The sequence below is a fragment of the Sinohyriopsis cumingii genome, chromosome 5, assembly GCF_028554795.1.
Source record: "Sinohyriopsis cumingii isolate HCF-2022 chromosome 5, ASM2855479v2, whole genome shotgun sequence".
In the NCBI taxonomy this organism is placed as follows: domain Eukaryota; kingdom Metazoa; phylum Mollusca; class Bivalvia; order Unionida; family Unionidae; genus Sinohyriopsis; species Sinohyriopsis cumingii.
In genome coordinates this window covers 109,310,758-109,324,537 of record NC_142965.1, presented here as the reverse complement: position 1 = coordinate 109,324,537, position 13,780 = coordinate 109,310,758, and the positions used below count along the sequence as shown (strand labels likewise).

General features: G+C 36.0%; 1 protein-coding gene across 7 annotated transcripts in view; it reads right to left on the bottom strand.

The window, feature by feature from the left end:
• Window positions 1-13,780, bottom strand: part of LOC149799969 (RNA-binding protein FXR1-like) — a 135,736-nt gene that overhangs the window by 25,267 nt on the left and 96,689 nt on the right. For 4 of the 7 annotated variants that reach the window (XM_089959484.1, XM_089959485.1, XM_089959481.1 and 1 more), the window contains 4 exons: window positions 12,144-12,247; window positions 7,685-7,797; window positions 2,490-2,663; window positions 158-220 (listed from right to left, as the gene is read on the bottom strand). In XM_089959484.1, coding sequence (XP_089815610.1) covers window positions 158-220; window positions 2,490-2,663; window positions 7,685-7,797; window positions 12,144-12,247 — 454 coding nt within the window. The remainder of the gene's footprint in view (window positions 1-157; window positions 221-2,489; window positions 2,664-7,684; window positions 7,798-12,143; window positions 12,248-13,780) is intronic. The other 3 variants (XM_089959486.1, XM_089959487.1, XM_089959489.1) reach the window with 3 other exon arrangements.

Here is a 13,780-nt window from a genome sequence, read left to right as displayed (position 1 = left end):
TTTTCATGGAAATTGATAAAAATCTGTGCAGCTAGTTGTGCAAACACGAATGTGTGCCAGACAAACATACATAAACAAGATTACCTAATAACCCCCTGCATTTCTCTTCTTAAGGTGAGGGGGTTATATAAAATGTGGATTAAGTTTATCAACCTACTTCTGTGAGTGACTCGAACATTTCCATCATCTTGGAACTGGAAATTTCTACCATGCTCAAAATCTGAAGGGAAAACATGATTGATGTGATGATTAATATAACGGAAAAAAAAAGAATGTAGTATGTAATTCTGAAAGGAAAACTTGAATGAAACGTGGTATATACAACACACAATAAAGCTAATGAAAATCAAGCACAAAAATTGAAATGAAAAAAAAATTAAATCAAAGTACTAAGACTACTGATGGCTTGGAGGCTTTAGGTTATACTGCATTAAACAGAATCAAAGATAAGAACATTACTGGTAATCATGTCCCTTTATTATCAATATATTCAAGTAGCATTATACACCTGGATATAAGTAATCTTGATTATACATGCTTCAAGTCTTTTCATTTCTTTGTCTCTTAACAGAGAATTGAAAAATGAATTCATAAACTATTTATTTGAAAAATAAATTCATAAACTATTTAAAGAATAAAGAAAAAATGTTTAGGCAATTACTTATCATGACCATTTTGTTCAAATTATTATGTATTGCCATAAATACTGCATAAAAGCTGTCAAACTATCATGGAGGTAACCACTAATAATTTCCTCTGATGATTAAAATCAGGTAGAGTCATCTTATATAGCTTAAATGGCCTTGAACAATGAAAAAAAGACAGAAAAGCTCAATATAGAAAACTGCCTTGTCATTTGAAGCAAACTCTCCTTAGCAACAGAAGAGTGGATAGTATGCCACAGGCATTTTTTTGAGGGATTTCAATCACACCATGCAAATGGCAGTGTCACTAGTTTTTATGCTGGTAGAAACTCTGGTCAAAAATATAATTTCTGATAACTTTCTTTTTAATTGTGAAATATCCTCTGGTCTCTTTATTCAAACAAATTGTTTCTATCAAAGCAATGCAATAGCCTGACAGTTCACAAATGTATATCAAGTATTTCTGACTTGAGGATTTTTTTTTGTTTGCAGATGGAAAGCATGGCCAAAATCATAACATTCAAGAATTCCCAACCAGAATACTTGAATGAATTTAATTTGGCATTCCTAAATCCACCAAGCCCAAGCCAAGCTAAGATATGACAGAGAACATGCTGTTACCACCTGTACAAAATAAGTAACAATCATGTATCCAACACAAAAGAAGTCCTGAAAATTAGCATTTTCAGTTTACTTGTCAAGCAACTGCTTCCTGAGCAGGAATAAACTAAGTCATCTAGAGATGACATATTCCTGCTATCTCATGATTTCTACTGAAAGTACCCCATGGTCCAATACTCTCAATTATTTCATAGTGAAGCACTCAATTTTGATGCTACTTATGCAACGCTTTGTTTCCATGGTAAAATAAAAAGGAAAGACTGTTGAAAATTCTATGTGTCACGGTTTGAGATTTATGAGAAAATGGAAATGGGCAAATAGACAAATGGTTTATTCTAGTTGCCACTGTTGCTAGTGACCATTTTATTTATGTTTGTAACAAGAAAATTATATGTTTGGTGACCATCTTTTCTTTGGTGTATGATGGACTTAGAGAATTTCAACACTGGGGGCAAAATGGGTGAAATAGTCACCATCATCCATTAAATATTTACTTGAACATGTCAGGGCAATGAATATCCCCATCACCCCATTCTTAAAATGAAACTATTGATATTCTGCCCAAAACAGTTAATCTTATAGTTTTGTAGCTTTCAGTTATAAAACTTATTTTTAGGTGCAGAAGAGAAGAAACATGCACTGAAATAAAGTGTATTTTTAAAAACATTTTAACTTAAAATACTATTAAAAGATTATTAAATTTATTCCACATAAAAACATTGTGGGATTTGCCAAAAGCTTTTCTCACTTAAAAAAAAAAATAGATAGTGTATGACGGGGAAGAGAAAACTTGACTTGTTTTGTGGGCCACTCCTAAATGTAAGCAATCAACTCTTTCAGCCTACATTTTTTTCTTCAAATTGCTTCATGTTAGTGAATCTAGTGGCACTGGCAATGAGATGCAGAAATGAACCATCTGCTCAAAAATCTAAAAATCCCAACTAATTTCCTGATATGCATCTGTAATTAAGAAAGAGAAACTTGTGTCCACAAATTGGCAAAATAAAAAAGGAATTGGCAACAATATATTAGGATTGGTGACAAAATTAACAAAATTTAATTTGTTAATGTGAGCCCAGAGACAGACATACAGATGTATTATGAATGGGCAGCTATATTCCCCCATACTACATAAACAGGAAATAAAATAGGGACTTAGGGTGGCATGGGTGGAGGTCCTCATTTAAAATCTTGAATGCAATCACAATTACTCCAAGAACTCACCAGACATCCGACGTGTCACACTGGGTGTCCTACCCCAGCCCCTCCCACGACTATAACCTCGTCTACCTCCACTGAGAACACTATCTGTCAAATACCCAGATTGACGGCACTCTTCACTGGCCACTTCTGCTGACCAGTCTCCAATAGATGGGCTCTCAGAATCTTCAACTCCTTCTACATAAACAACCAATACATCAGAGAGAATCAGTCATAGAAATCAAAAGGTCAAGCAGAAATTGTATACCCTCTCTTTGATCAGTTATAGGATTCACATGCCAATGTCGCTGAGGAATTGGTTGAGAAACCAAAGGGACAACCAAAATCTCATTCCTTTTCTAGGCTAACCCATATGATGCACATGCTGATGTGTTAGGTCAAGAACCTGGGTAAAGGAGGCTTGCATCTCACACCTAGTCCTCATGATGCACATATCAACTTAGGGTTCAAAAGCTCAACAGAACTACACAATCCGTCAACAGACCAGTCTGCATGCTCATTCAAAATGCTGGTAACCTTTAAAACTGACAAGTCTTTGTGACACCTACAACTCACAGGCCAGAAGAGAATTGGGAAATGAAAAATTTCACAGGAGGCAAGATTAGTTCTAAACCTATAGTTAGTTGGAGATGATAATATTAATTGGAGAGAAAAATATCAAGTGGCAAGTTCTACTAAATGCATGCTCAAGAGCCCCCTCTACTAACCCAGTTCATATGTACATACCAATAAAGGAAATCCTGAAAAGAGACACTTGAAAAACAACCACAGACCACTAGCAAGAACAATGTACAACAATAGGAATGTTCTACAGATGCAGAATGAGTTCAACATTCATGGTTAGTTCAGAAAACATTTCTATGAAAGAACAAGAAACAAGGAACATGTGCTACAAAGGTTGCAAAGAAGGTCAAATTGAGAAAAGGACAATATTCTTGATGGACACCTTTCTTTGGGACAAATATGTTAGTGTGGATATTGTTAGCTTCAAACAAATGGAATAATGCATTTACTACTACAGTATTCAAAATTCTTATCCATGCTTTCTAAGATAAAGCAATCAGATTTGCATAATTTTTTATGTTATCACATTTGGAAAGGTTAGAAAATGTTTGGGTATGCCATAAAAATATTAAAAAATGGGTGGTGGTGAGGTGTAATCTGTTTACATGATCTGCCAATATACCTTTAGGTATCAATTTTTAAATTTTGTAAAAAGAAGCAAATACTGCTTCTGACAGCAGTTCTCATCAGTAAAAGTTATTAACATCTAAAAAATTATATTATTTATATATAATATCTAAGCTTTATATTCTTCTGCATTCTTTTATGACACATAAGACAGTAAATAAGTCAACCCAAAATGACAGGTAGTCCATTCAACCAGCATTGTGGATTTTACCAAGTGACATGCTGATGATACAAATATTGTATCCACCCCTACCGCAAATATTCATTTCTTTTCCATCATACCTAAAACGAGGTTGCGAACTTTCACCTTTGCACACAGCCATCAACTTTCATCTAATATTGCCATTAATAAACAAAATGAATAACCTAGTACAAGCTACTGCCAATAGAGGTGAACAAAACAACACCCACATCAAGTAAATTGGAGCAATAATGTTACCAGAACTGCTATTGTGTTGTTAAAGGTACAGAAAACAAAAGAATATCATATGGCAATGCAAATTAAGCATGCACTCAAATAATGCAAGCTCCAGTACGCACAATACAGATATGGATTTACTTTGAAAACTTAGAAACAATCTGCAATACAAACAGATACTTCTTAACACATCCTAATATAAGAAAATGTGAGAATCTTGTATTTTTAGCTACAGAGAATGGGGTACATTGAAACATTGGGGGGGGGGGAGTCATCCCAAATGCAAAGCCAGACATGATTTTGGTTTTCCATAAGGAAAACTGAATTTTTTTAAGGGAGTTTTGTGGTTCTTCCCCCAACGGGGTCTCGAGGGGCAGTGATCCGGGGGTCCAATTTGGACCCTCAGCCAAAAATGCATTTTACAATCATAAAAACCTGTTCCTAGTACAAATCATGGTCATAATATAAAACAAAATAATCATCTGAAAAACTAATAAACTTACCAAAAATGTTCAACTTGAATAATTTCACAATATTGTCACATGAATTTGTTCTCCAATACTATTAATGCTGAAGTTATTTCATGTGCATGTCAATGTTCACATCATAATTAATTTTTGCAGCAAACATATTATACTTCTCTCTTTTCATAACAAATCTGTAAAATAAACAGCCAAGTACAAATAATCCCATTCATTCACTTGTCTTTTTCTCCACTTGACACAACCTGTTGATATAGCCAGTTGAGCTCTTTTTGTGGCTTTGGCAAAGATTTCTTTAGCCTACTTTTTTCTCACCACTGACTTTTTGGCTCAAAGTGCAATCATTTCTTTTCCTTCTCAATGAGAGCCTTTTTACTTTCAAGCTGGTGCTTGTATTGGCAACATGCAGTACGCATATTCTGACAAAAGGCTACATCTGTTCTCTCATGCAAGAAATGTTTCTTCTTATAATAATTAATTACACTTTTTCCTTATGCAGCTTCTTTTGTAGGTGCTGTTCCAAACTCTTCCAGCCGCGATTACTGTAATTCAGATCTTTCTTGCAGAGCTCACAAAATGCCAGCCCTCCAGCATTCAGTTTTCTTATAAACTGAACAACTAAATTTCAGTCAACCTTTTGCTCCAGCCATTCCCATCTCCATATAGATTTTAAACCTTTAAACTTTCCGTGTCATGGTCTCCCTTAACAATGCGGGACACCATGTTTTGCAAACAGGCTTCTTCTTTCCATTGCCATCAGTTTCCATCATATGAAGATTCACTGGATGAATTTAAACTCTGTACCAATCAGAATAGTCTTTACAAGACTCTTGTGCTAATATATGGAAAGAATACTTTACAAGGCTTATTGCGGAATGGGGCAGGACAGTGTTTTTTAAAAACTGGATCGGAGATATAAAAAACGGATCATGTCAAGAAAAATCTGATTCAGATCTGGAGAAAAGCAGAATTCTGCTTTAAAACGGAGAAAAATCATGTCTGAGCTATAGAGAATAGGGTACCTTGATACATGGGGGGTTCCAAAGCAAAGCCAGAAATGTTTTATTGTGAAGGTAATCCAAACATTGTCTGTTCGGTCCAGCTTGGCCTTCGGAATATCAATTCCACTATTAACAAGTGGCTTTCCTCGTAAAGAACATGCCACAGAGTTGAGATTGTGCCGATCATGTATCAGATATAGATGACACATGCATACCTTCTTACACGTGAATCTTGACCAGAGTGCATACCCAGCTGGTGTCTACTGACAGCAGCACACGGTCTTGTCAAGTGTTGTCTTCCACCCATTACAGAAGTATTTAGATCTGAATACCATCTGATAAAACTTCAACATTTTGTGAGAACGCAGTTTATGTAACAAATTTAGACCATGTTTAAAGTATTTTACATGCTTTACCATTAGTTTTTAAATACATTTTGTAGAATTTCAACATGTTTTCTTTTTAAATTTTATTATTCAGAACTTAATATTTTTGTTTTATCTGGAAGGCTTTATCATCCTATTTTGTACTTTACTTTTAATCATTACCATGTAACCATTATTGTGCTGACATGCCATTAAACCCTACAATTGAAATAAAGGACCTTGGTCTGGCATCAAATGGGATATCAGGAAAAGCACCAGGCAGACTAGGATGTCACTCTTTAGGGTCAACTGCCTCCCTCCTTATGGAGGCTTCCAGGCCTGACCTTTCCAACTGTCCCATTTTAAAAATGAAGAGTGAGGAATCATTTTATAGGAGGTCTGACTAGTTTTGAGGGATTCATGCTTAACGCATTAGGGTTGGGGACACAAAAACCTCTCTGGCTGTTGACTCTTAGGCAGTTAACCAGTTAACCAGTAGAGATAACAAGATTTTCATGAAGGTAGTGATGGTGGCCATTCTGGATATCAGATCTGTACTATTTTCATTTGGGACAAGCTAGACATTATAAAATGTCTTTAAGTAAACCACATGTTGATACGAATATCCAGTCAAGAAGAGTAGCAATACCATGATTATCAAGATGGCCACTGTGGTGGCCATTTCAGATATGTGAGCAGCAACATTTTCTTTTAGGACCAAACAGACCATGGGATGATTGTGTGTTATAATGTTTCATGGCAATCCTCAAAGTAGTTTAGAAGGAATAGTGATAACAGACTTGTGCTACAGGATGAACAGACGAAGGACAATGGATGTCGGATGCTGGTCAATGACCAACAGAGCTAATAAAACCATTCAAAGAAAACATAAACATGAAATACTATAACATAAAACATAAAAGGCGGTAGGTAATGATAATTAAATTCTGTATAAAAATGAAATAAAGAAAAATAAAATCATTAAAATACATATAGAACTAGTTTCTATATTCTCCAGGAACTTCACTGGGCTGAAGACAACAAATGTCAAACAATATCAAATATCTCTATACTATTCTACATATTATAGCACACATGTGGACATAGGTATTTATGTATGGTTACTGATGTCCAACACTGCAATTATTGCAGTTTACCAATTTTTGGAATATAAAATCTGGATTCCTATATTTCACTGATATCATATTTGAATGTAATCCTGAAATTAAAGCCATGCAATGAACAAATGTCATATCAATAACTGTTACTTAAACCCCAGGCCCCCTCCCCCAATTAAATTTTAGAGCCTTACCTTTTCCAGCATGAGCTAGATGTTCCATTTCCAATTTAAGTTATGAAGCTGCATACCTATTCATAAGTACAATGTATGCTATTTATTTAGATCTTTTTGCACATGTACTGCACCCAAGTATGAACATCACAGACCCAGTTCTGCTGCCTAGGCATTCTCTGCTGACAAATAGGATGTGTTGCAGGACATTACATGCTAGGCACTCTATAGCTGCAGATCAAATGTGTTGCCTGGGTATTCTGTGCTGACAGATAAGGATCTACACTGCTTATTCAACATGATTTCATGACAACAGTGAAGACTTTCATATGCCAATGAATTCTGTGCCAGCCAATAAGATCTGCAAGGGAATTATCTGCACGCAAATCTGGGTCTAAGATGATAGCAATTAGGTGTGCATTACAAGGTTACGGAATATCTATAAACTACCTCCATGTCTTTCATTGGCCCATCTTCTTCCTCCAGGGCCACCTCTTCCCCTCCCTCCTCTTCCAAAACCTCCTCTTCTACCTCTTTCATCTGAGTATGGGTCATTGTTACCTCTGTTGAAAAGAAAATAAATTTGTAAGCTTTACTTATGGGGTGGGAATATCAGTCATTAGGATCAATCTTGATAAGCCTCAGTTACTATTATTATTATCATGAATAAAAGTGTACTATTTACAATCAAGTCAACTGCAGAAAAGAATAACATGGGTTCTTCTGAAAACAATGTCAAGACTAAAAATATTTTCATCTCATTAAATAACACTAATTTATAAAAAACATTACTGGGAAATCTAACATTATATTACAACGAAATCTTGTTAGAAGTTTGATACAGACGATCCAACTAATAAACAGCTTCAGCTTTGCAAAAGTCTGACATTTGCCAAAATGGAGAGTCAAAGAAGCTTAAATCTTGGATCCACACCAAAGCAAGAAAATCTGTGTGTGAGTGTGTGTGTGTGATTTGGATTTTTAATGTAGCATTAAAACAATTTCAGTCATATCACTATGTCTATAATGTGGAAGTTTATAGTGATATCTAGCACTGGGGCATCATGCCACATACATGTAGTACCATGTCCTACCCAGTCACATTATCCTGACACCAGGCCCACCAGTCCTAACACTAACCTCTTCATGCTGAGCACCAAATGAAGCAGCTGCAAGTATGTCATAGGTATGTCTCAGCCAGGGTATGTACCTGCATCCACCCACTCTGAGGCAGACACTCTAACCACTTAGACCACAGGTTCAGTCATATAAAAGATTGACAATCAAAAGATCCATGTCTAATAAAAATTAAACAAATTTGAAAAAATATTGTGTACCATTACTATAATGGCATGAAAATTGATAAAGTCATGTACATATGCATAGAACTTGCATGCCAAATTTCATCTGTCTACCACAAATGGATATAGTCAAGAGTTTTTTTAAAATGTAAACCCCCCATACAACACTGGGAAAAATTCAACAGCTTCAAAATTAAAGCAAGATGGATCCAAGTACCAAAAATGTCGACAAATTTATTTTAAAAAAAAGTAAATGGAAAAAATGTTTTAAATGCTTGAAAATCTGATTAGCTGATCACCATAATTATTGCAAATATGCCTATTAGATTTCATGTCAAACTTAAATAACTGTTAGTTAATCATGCTTTCAAGGTTTAAGTCGAACAAGAATATCACAAATGACATATGAAACACCAGTCTCAAGACAATTTCCCAACTAATGATCTTGACCTTTGCACTAGGGACTTGATTTTACAGCATGAGAAGACATGGACACTGCACAAGTTCCATCAAAATATTTTCATTGGCTCAAAAGTTATATATGCACATTAAGGTCACTGATTTATATTTTCCCTTGTCATAAGCATGATCTTTTAGCTGAGAATGGCAGTAGTATGTAACATGCTGTCTAGTCATGATTCATTAAAATAATGAAAGATTCCTACTGAAAGAATCCTATGGTCCATGACTCATTTTATTCTACATACCACTACTCCCCTCAGATTGTTATAGTTTTTATGACCAAGCACCTTATTCGAGTTAGGCCAATGTGGGTATGCGAGAAAGCTTGCCAGTAGCTTCTTGTGGGGCACTGGCTCTTTCCAGGATTTTCCTGGGTTGTTCCTCCACCAGCTATACTGGCCGGCATGTATAGTCTACTTTGTGCTGAAAAATGGCACTAAACCCTACAACAACCAGGCACCTTAAATTTTAATACATTTATGCTGCACTTTTTTTCTGGGGTAACAAAGAAAATGAAATCTGTTTATTAAATTGTGTTTTATTGAGAACCTTTATGTCACAACATTAATATTAGGAAATTAACTCAGTCAGTTCCTGAAAAGATGAAGAATTTTTTTTCTTCTTCTACCTATGTATCATGCAGATTAAGGGAAGTGACTCTTACAAATTACCTCTCCTGGCACAGCCACTTTGCCACCCATATACCAAATATTTAAGAGTTTATGCTTCAGCAAAACCAACATTCAGATGCTTGCACATGAAGGACTGTGAACTAAGTATTAAATTGCAATGTGATCTGTTAGGATTTAAAACATAATTCACAAAAAATTTCCCTTCTCTACTGAATTCAGTACACTACCCTAGTAAAACTAGGACAGCATTTAAGAAAAGGAAGAAATGCAAGATCATTCAACCTCATCGAACGTCAACCTTTTAGGGGCAATGTCATTGTACCCTCAAAAAAATATGATTTTACTCTCCTAATAACTAAGAATATGAAAACAATTATCATGGATGTCAACCACTGTGGTGTTTTTCAACAAGGGTGCTGCATCACTGCCAAATGCATGGAATGAATTTTGTGCTTTTGTATCAATGGTTCATGATGATCATTTGGACAGCCACTAGGGACCCAGTTCGGTTCAGCTCTCATCTTTGAGATGCCATATTACATAGAGATAAGCTGGAGAAAGTACACTGTGTATGACAGCCAAATGATTCCACAATACATCAAATGCAAACATTACATATGAATGCAAGACAAAAAGTATCACTTGAATTCCATGGGCTGAGCTCTTCATAAGATATTCTGAATCCTAAGAAAGCTCAGAATATCCTGAAGGAATAAATTCAGAAGAGTCACCAGACTGGTGTTCCAGAGGTTACTTTATGCTTTCCCACCTTAACAGATATGAAGAACTGTTGCCAGGCACCTCAGATGCTTTCTGATAGCATCCAAATCCATGAACCTGATCTTGCAGCATTGTCCTCGGCAGACTGATCAATGAGAGAGATTATTTTATGAACACTCAAGATAGCAACTTGATCATGGAAAGCAAGCTAGTTTAAAACATCAGGAGGACATAACTGTCAGAATAAAGCAATGTAAATTTCTGGGGCAAACTGATATGCGACGATCCAGGATAGGTTCAATCTTGATAACAAAATGGATTACATTTCAGATAGATATTAACTGCGAACACTATCTTTTCTCCCATTATGTCTGAACATCAAAGCATGGCATGATATCTTTTGATTGTGATTAGGGCTAACGTCTTAAATGGGCAAAGGAAGAAGAGAGTCAACTGGTGAATAACAGCTAGGAAGCGGGTAAAGTTGTTGTCATGACACCAGTGGATGAATTTCTTTTGTATGCCTTTGAAGAGGATGGCATTCTAGCTGTCAAGATCTTCTCCACAATATCAGTGCTGCATTCATTTTCTCACATAATGGAGATTGTTCTGGATGCAGATGAAACATGGCAACCTTGGCTGCTTGACCAACATGAGGATAGCTATTCTCTTTCTTCTTTCTGGGAGGATGTGTCATGAGACTGAGTAGTTGTTGTTCTGGGGTTTAGCACCATTTCTCAGTGCAAGATATGTTATATATGGTGGCCAGTATAACTTGTTGGATGAAGAACCAGGGAAACCCTGGTAAGAACTACCAACCTGTGGGAAGCTACTGGCAGCTTTCTCACATACTTACATTGGCTGAGCCCTGAGACTCGAATCCATGTGGACAGAGATGAGATGGCAGTGATTGATAAAGGCCAGTGCTTTAGACCACTCAGCCACCCAGGGCCCCTTTGAAAAGTTGCTTTATTCTGAAATGTTTCTGTGAGAAATCCATGATCCTGAGTCCTGACAGAATCTACGGGTCCAAGAATGGATAGACAAAAAAATAGGCAATTTGCAGTTCCACTTATTGCAGAGAGGTTTATCACTGGGTGATGCCATAGGGAAAATATTGATGATGGAGTACCACCGAGTATGAAGTGGCTAATCTTTCCTTAACAAATCACCCATGATGTTGAGCCTGCCAGGCATGTGCCAGTCTTGTATGGAGATAAGGCATCAGACCCATCAGCAGAGGACTTCCCATATCAGAACACAAAATTCTGGTGAGTTTGTCACCCACCCTCCCGTCTAAGGGCAATTCACTAACACCTAATTTAAAGCAAGAATTTAATGGTTCCATGTCACTACTTGAACAATGAATATATAAGGTATCTGCATACCTAACTATTGCCTGGCTGGTAAATATTCTTCGTTGTTTTTTTATCACTCCATTTAAGATCCGTTGCAAATACAAAATTATTTGTTTTATACTATACTTATCTGTTTAGTCATCTGTGTGTTTAACACTTCAGACATTATCCCACAGGCCTTTGAAAAAAAATGTCAGAATATCATAGAAAAGTGTTTAAAAAATATGAAACCTGCAAACTAGGCTAAGATGTACTATAACTGGCCATGGCATGCAAAAACTTTAATGCTGATGCTGCTAACGCAACAAGGAAGTAATACATACATTTTGCCATCTGCTACAATTAGCCAAATCAATCCTATTCAAATTACATTCATTTTGCTATTTATATTTTTTAAATGTAACACAAAAGACGCAACAAGCAAATGTAAACCTACCTCTTTTCCCTTGGTGGTGGGAAATAAGGACCTGGCTGTGACCCTGATATACTTTTCAGCTGTTGATCTATTTCCAACTTTTCCTTTCTTAACCGTTCAACTTCCTGCAACAAATGTAATTTCACTTTGTACATTATATATGGATAAGGAAAACAAATTCTTAAATCAAATACATGAAGCGTTAATCAAACATACATCTTCATGGTACAAAATAAGACTTTGGTATTAAATCGTACACCTAGTCCTGTATTTGTTGCAAATGTATTGTTATCGTCAGCACGTACAATTCTGCAATAATTCTTCCATTGAAAAATACATATTCCCAATTCTATCTTAAGTAGTCAGATCTGAGATATTCAACAATGGATATGCGATTACCCAAAAGAAGTTTATTTCAACAGCAATTTCGTTTAAGGGACCAAAAAATAGTAGCAGTTAAAAGACTGGCAATTGCTTAATACTGCTCTTCCAGTTTGACTGTATTTACACAGGTAAAGTATAAAATGTTTTTCTCTCCTTGAGAAACATGCAAGCTATTTGACAAATGTTTCTTTTTTTTAATGACGACCATAACTGCATCTATGAAAAAAGTCTATAATATACCACAAATTCATCTCTTTGTATCAAGTACTCATTTCGGTGACTTTCATAACTGCCACAAACCCAAGATTCAAGACTCAATGAACAATGCATGCATGTGTGTGATTTAGATTTTTAACGTAGTTTTAACAAATTTTAGTGATGTCTAGCTGTACGGCCTCATGCCGCAGACATGTAGCATGTCCTCCTACCCAGTCACATTATCCTGACACCAGGCCAACCAGTCCTAACACTAATCTCTTAATACTGAGTGCCAAGTAAGGGAGCTGTTAGTACCATTGTTATGTCTTTCGCATGACTCAGCTGGGGTTCAAACCCACAACCTCTAGCATTCACAGTGGATGCTCTAACCACTTAGGCCGCCAAAATGGTCCTCAATTAACAATGATTCTTCTGTGGAATGAATAGTCTGGTTCCCTGCTTCACATGCTCCCTGCGTTGCATTCTGCTATACTAAGTCAGGCAAACGTCAATGCCATATTGTAATGTGATCAATATAAATGGCCTCATATGGAGAGATCTAGTTAATTGAACCGCGGCACATTTATTCCTTTAATATTCTGTTTATTAGTAACACAATGTGAACTTTAATAATACTTTCGATTTGAACTATAACAGTCATTATCTTGTGTTCAAGCTTAACCACCAAATCGGTCATATAATCATTTTTACAAATATTTTTACTAGTAGGCAACGATGAAGGAAGAGGGTACAAACAATGATATTTTGTTAATATTACACATTTTACAAAGCATCATCTCAAAAGTTAATTTTCCAATCAATTCCAGAAGAACTTTTATGTCGAAATTGATATGAGGTGATGTACAACAGCCTAAATATAGCGAAAGATTAAGACGAAAATATCACCCTTTTTCACGGGGGGGGGGAGGGGCTAACAATTGTTTTGCAAGTATTGCACACTACACTCCACGTCATCTAAAATATTCTAGTTGAAATAAATTCCTTGTTCAATTTTACATCAATATTGATATCTCGTTGTACATGAAACCTAAGACGTTGCAAAATAATAAAATCGA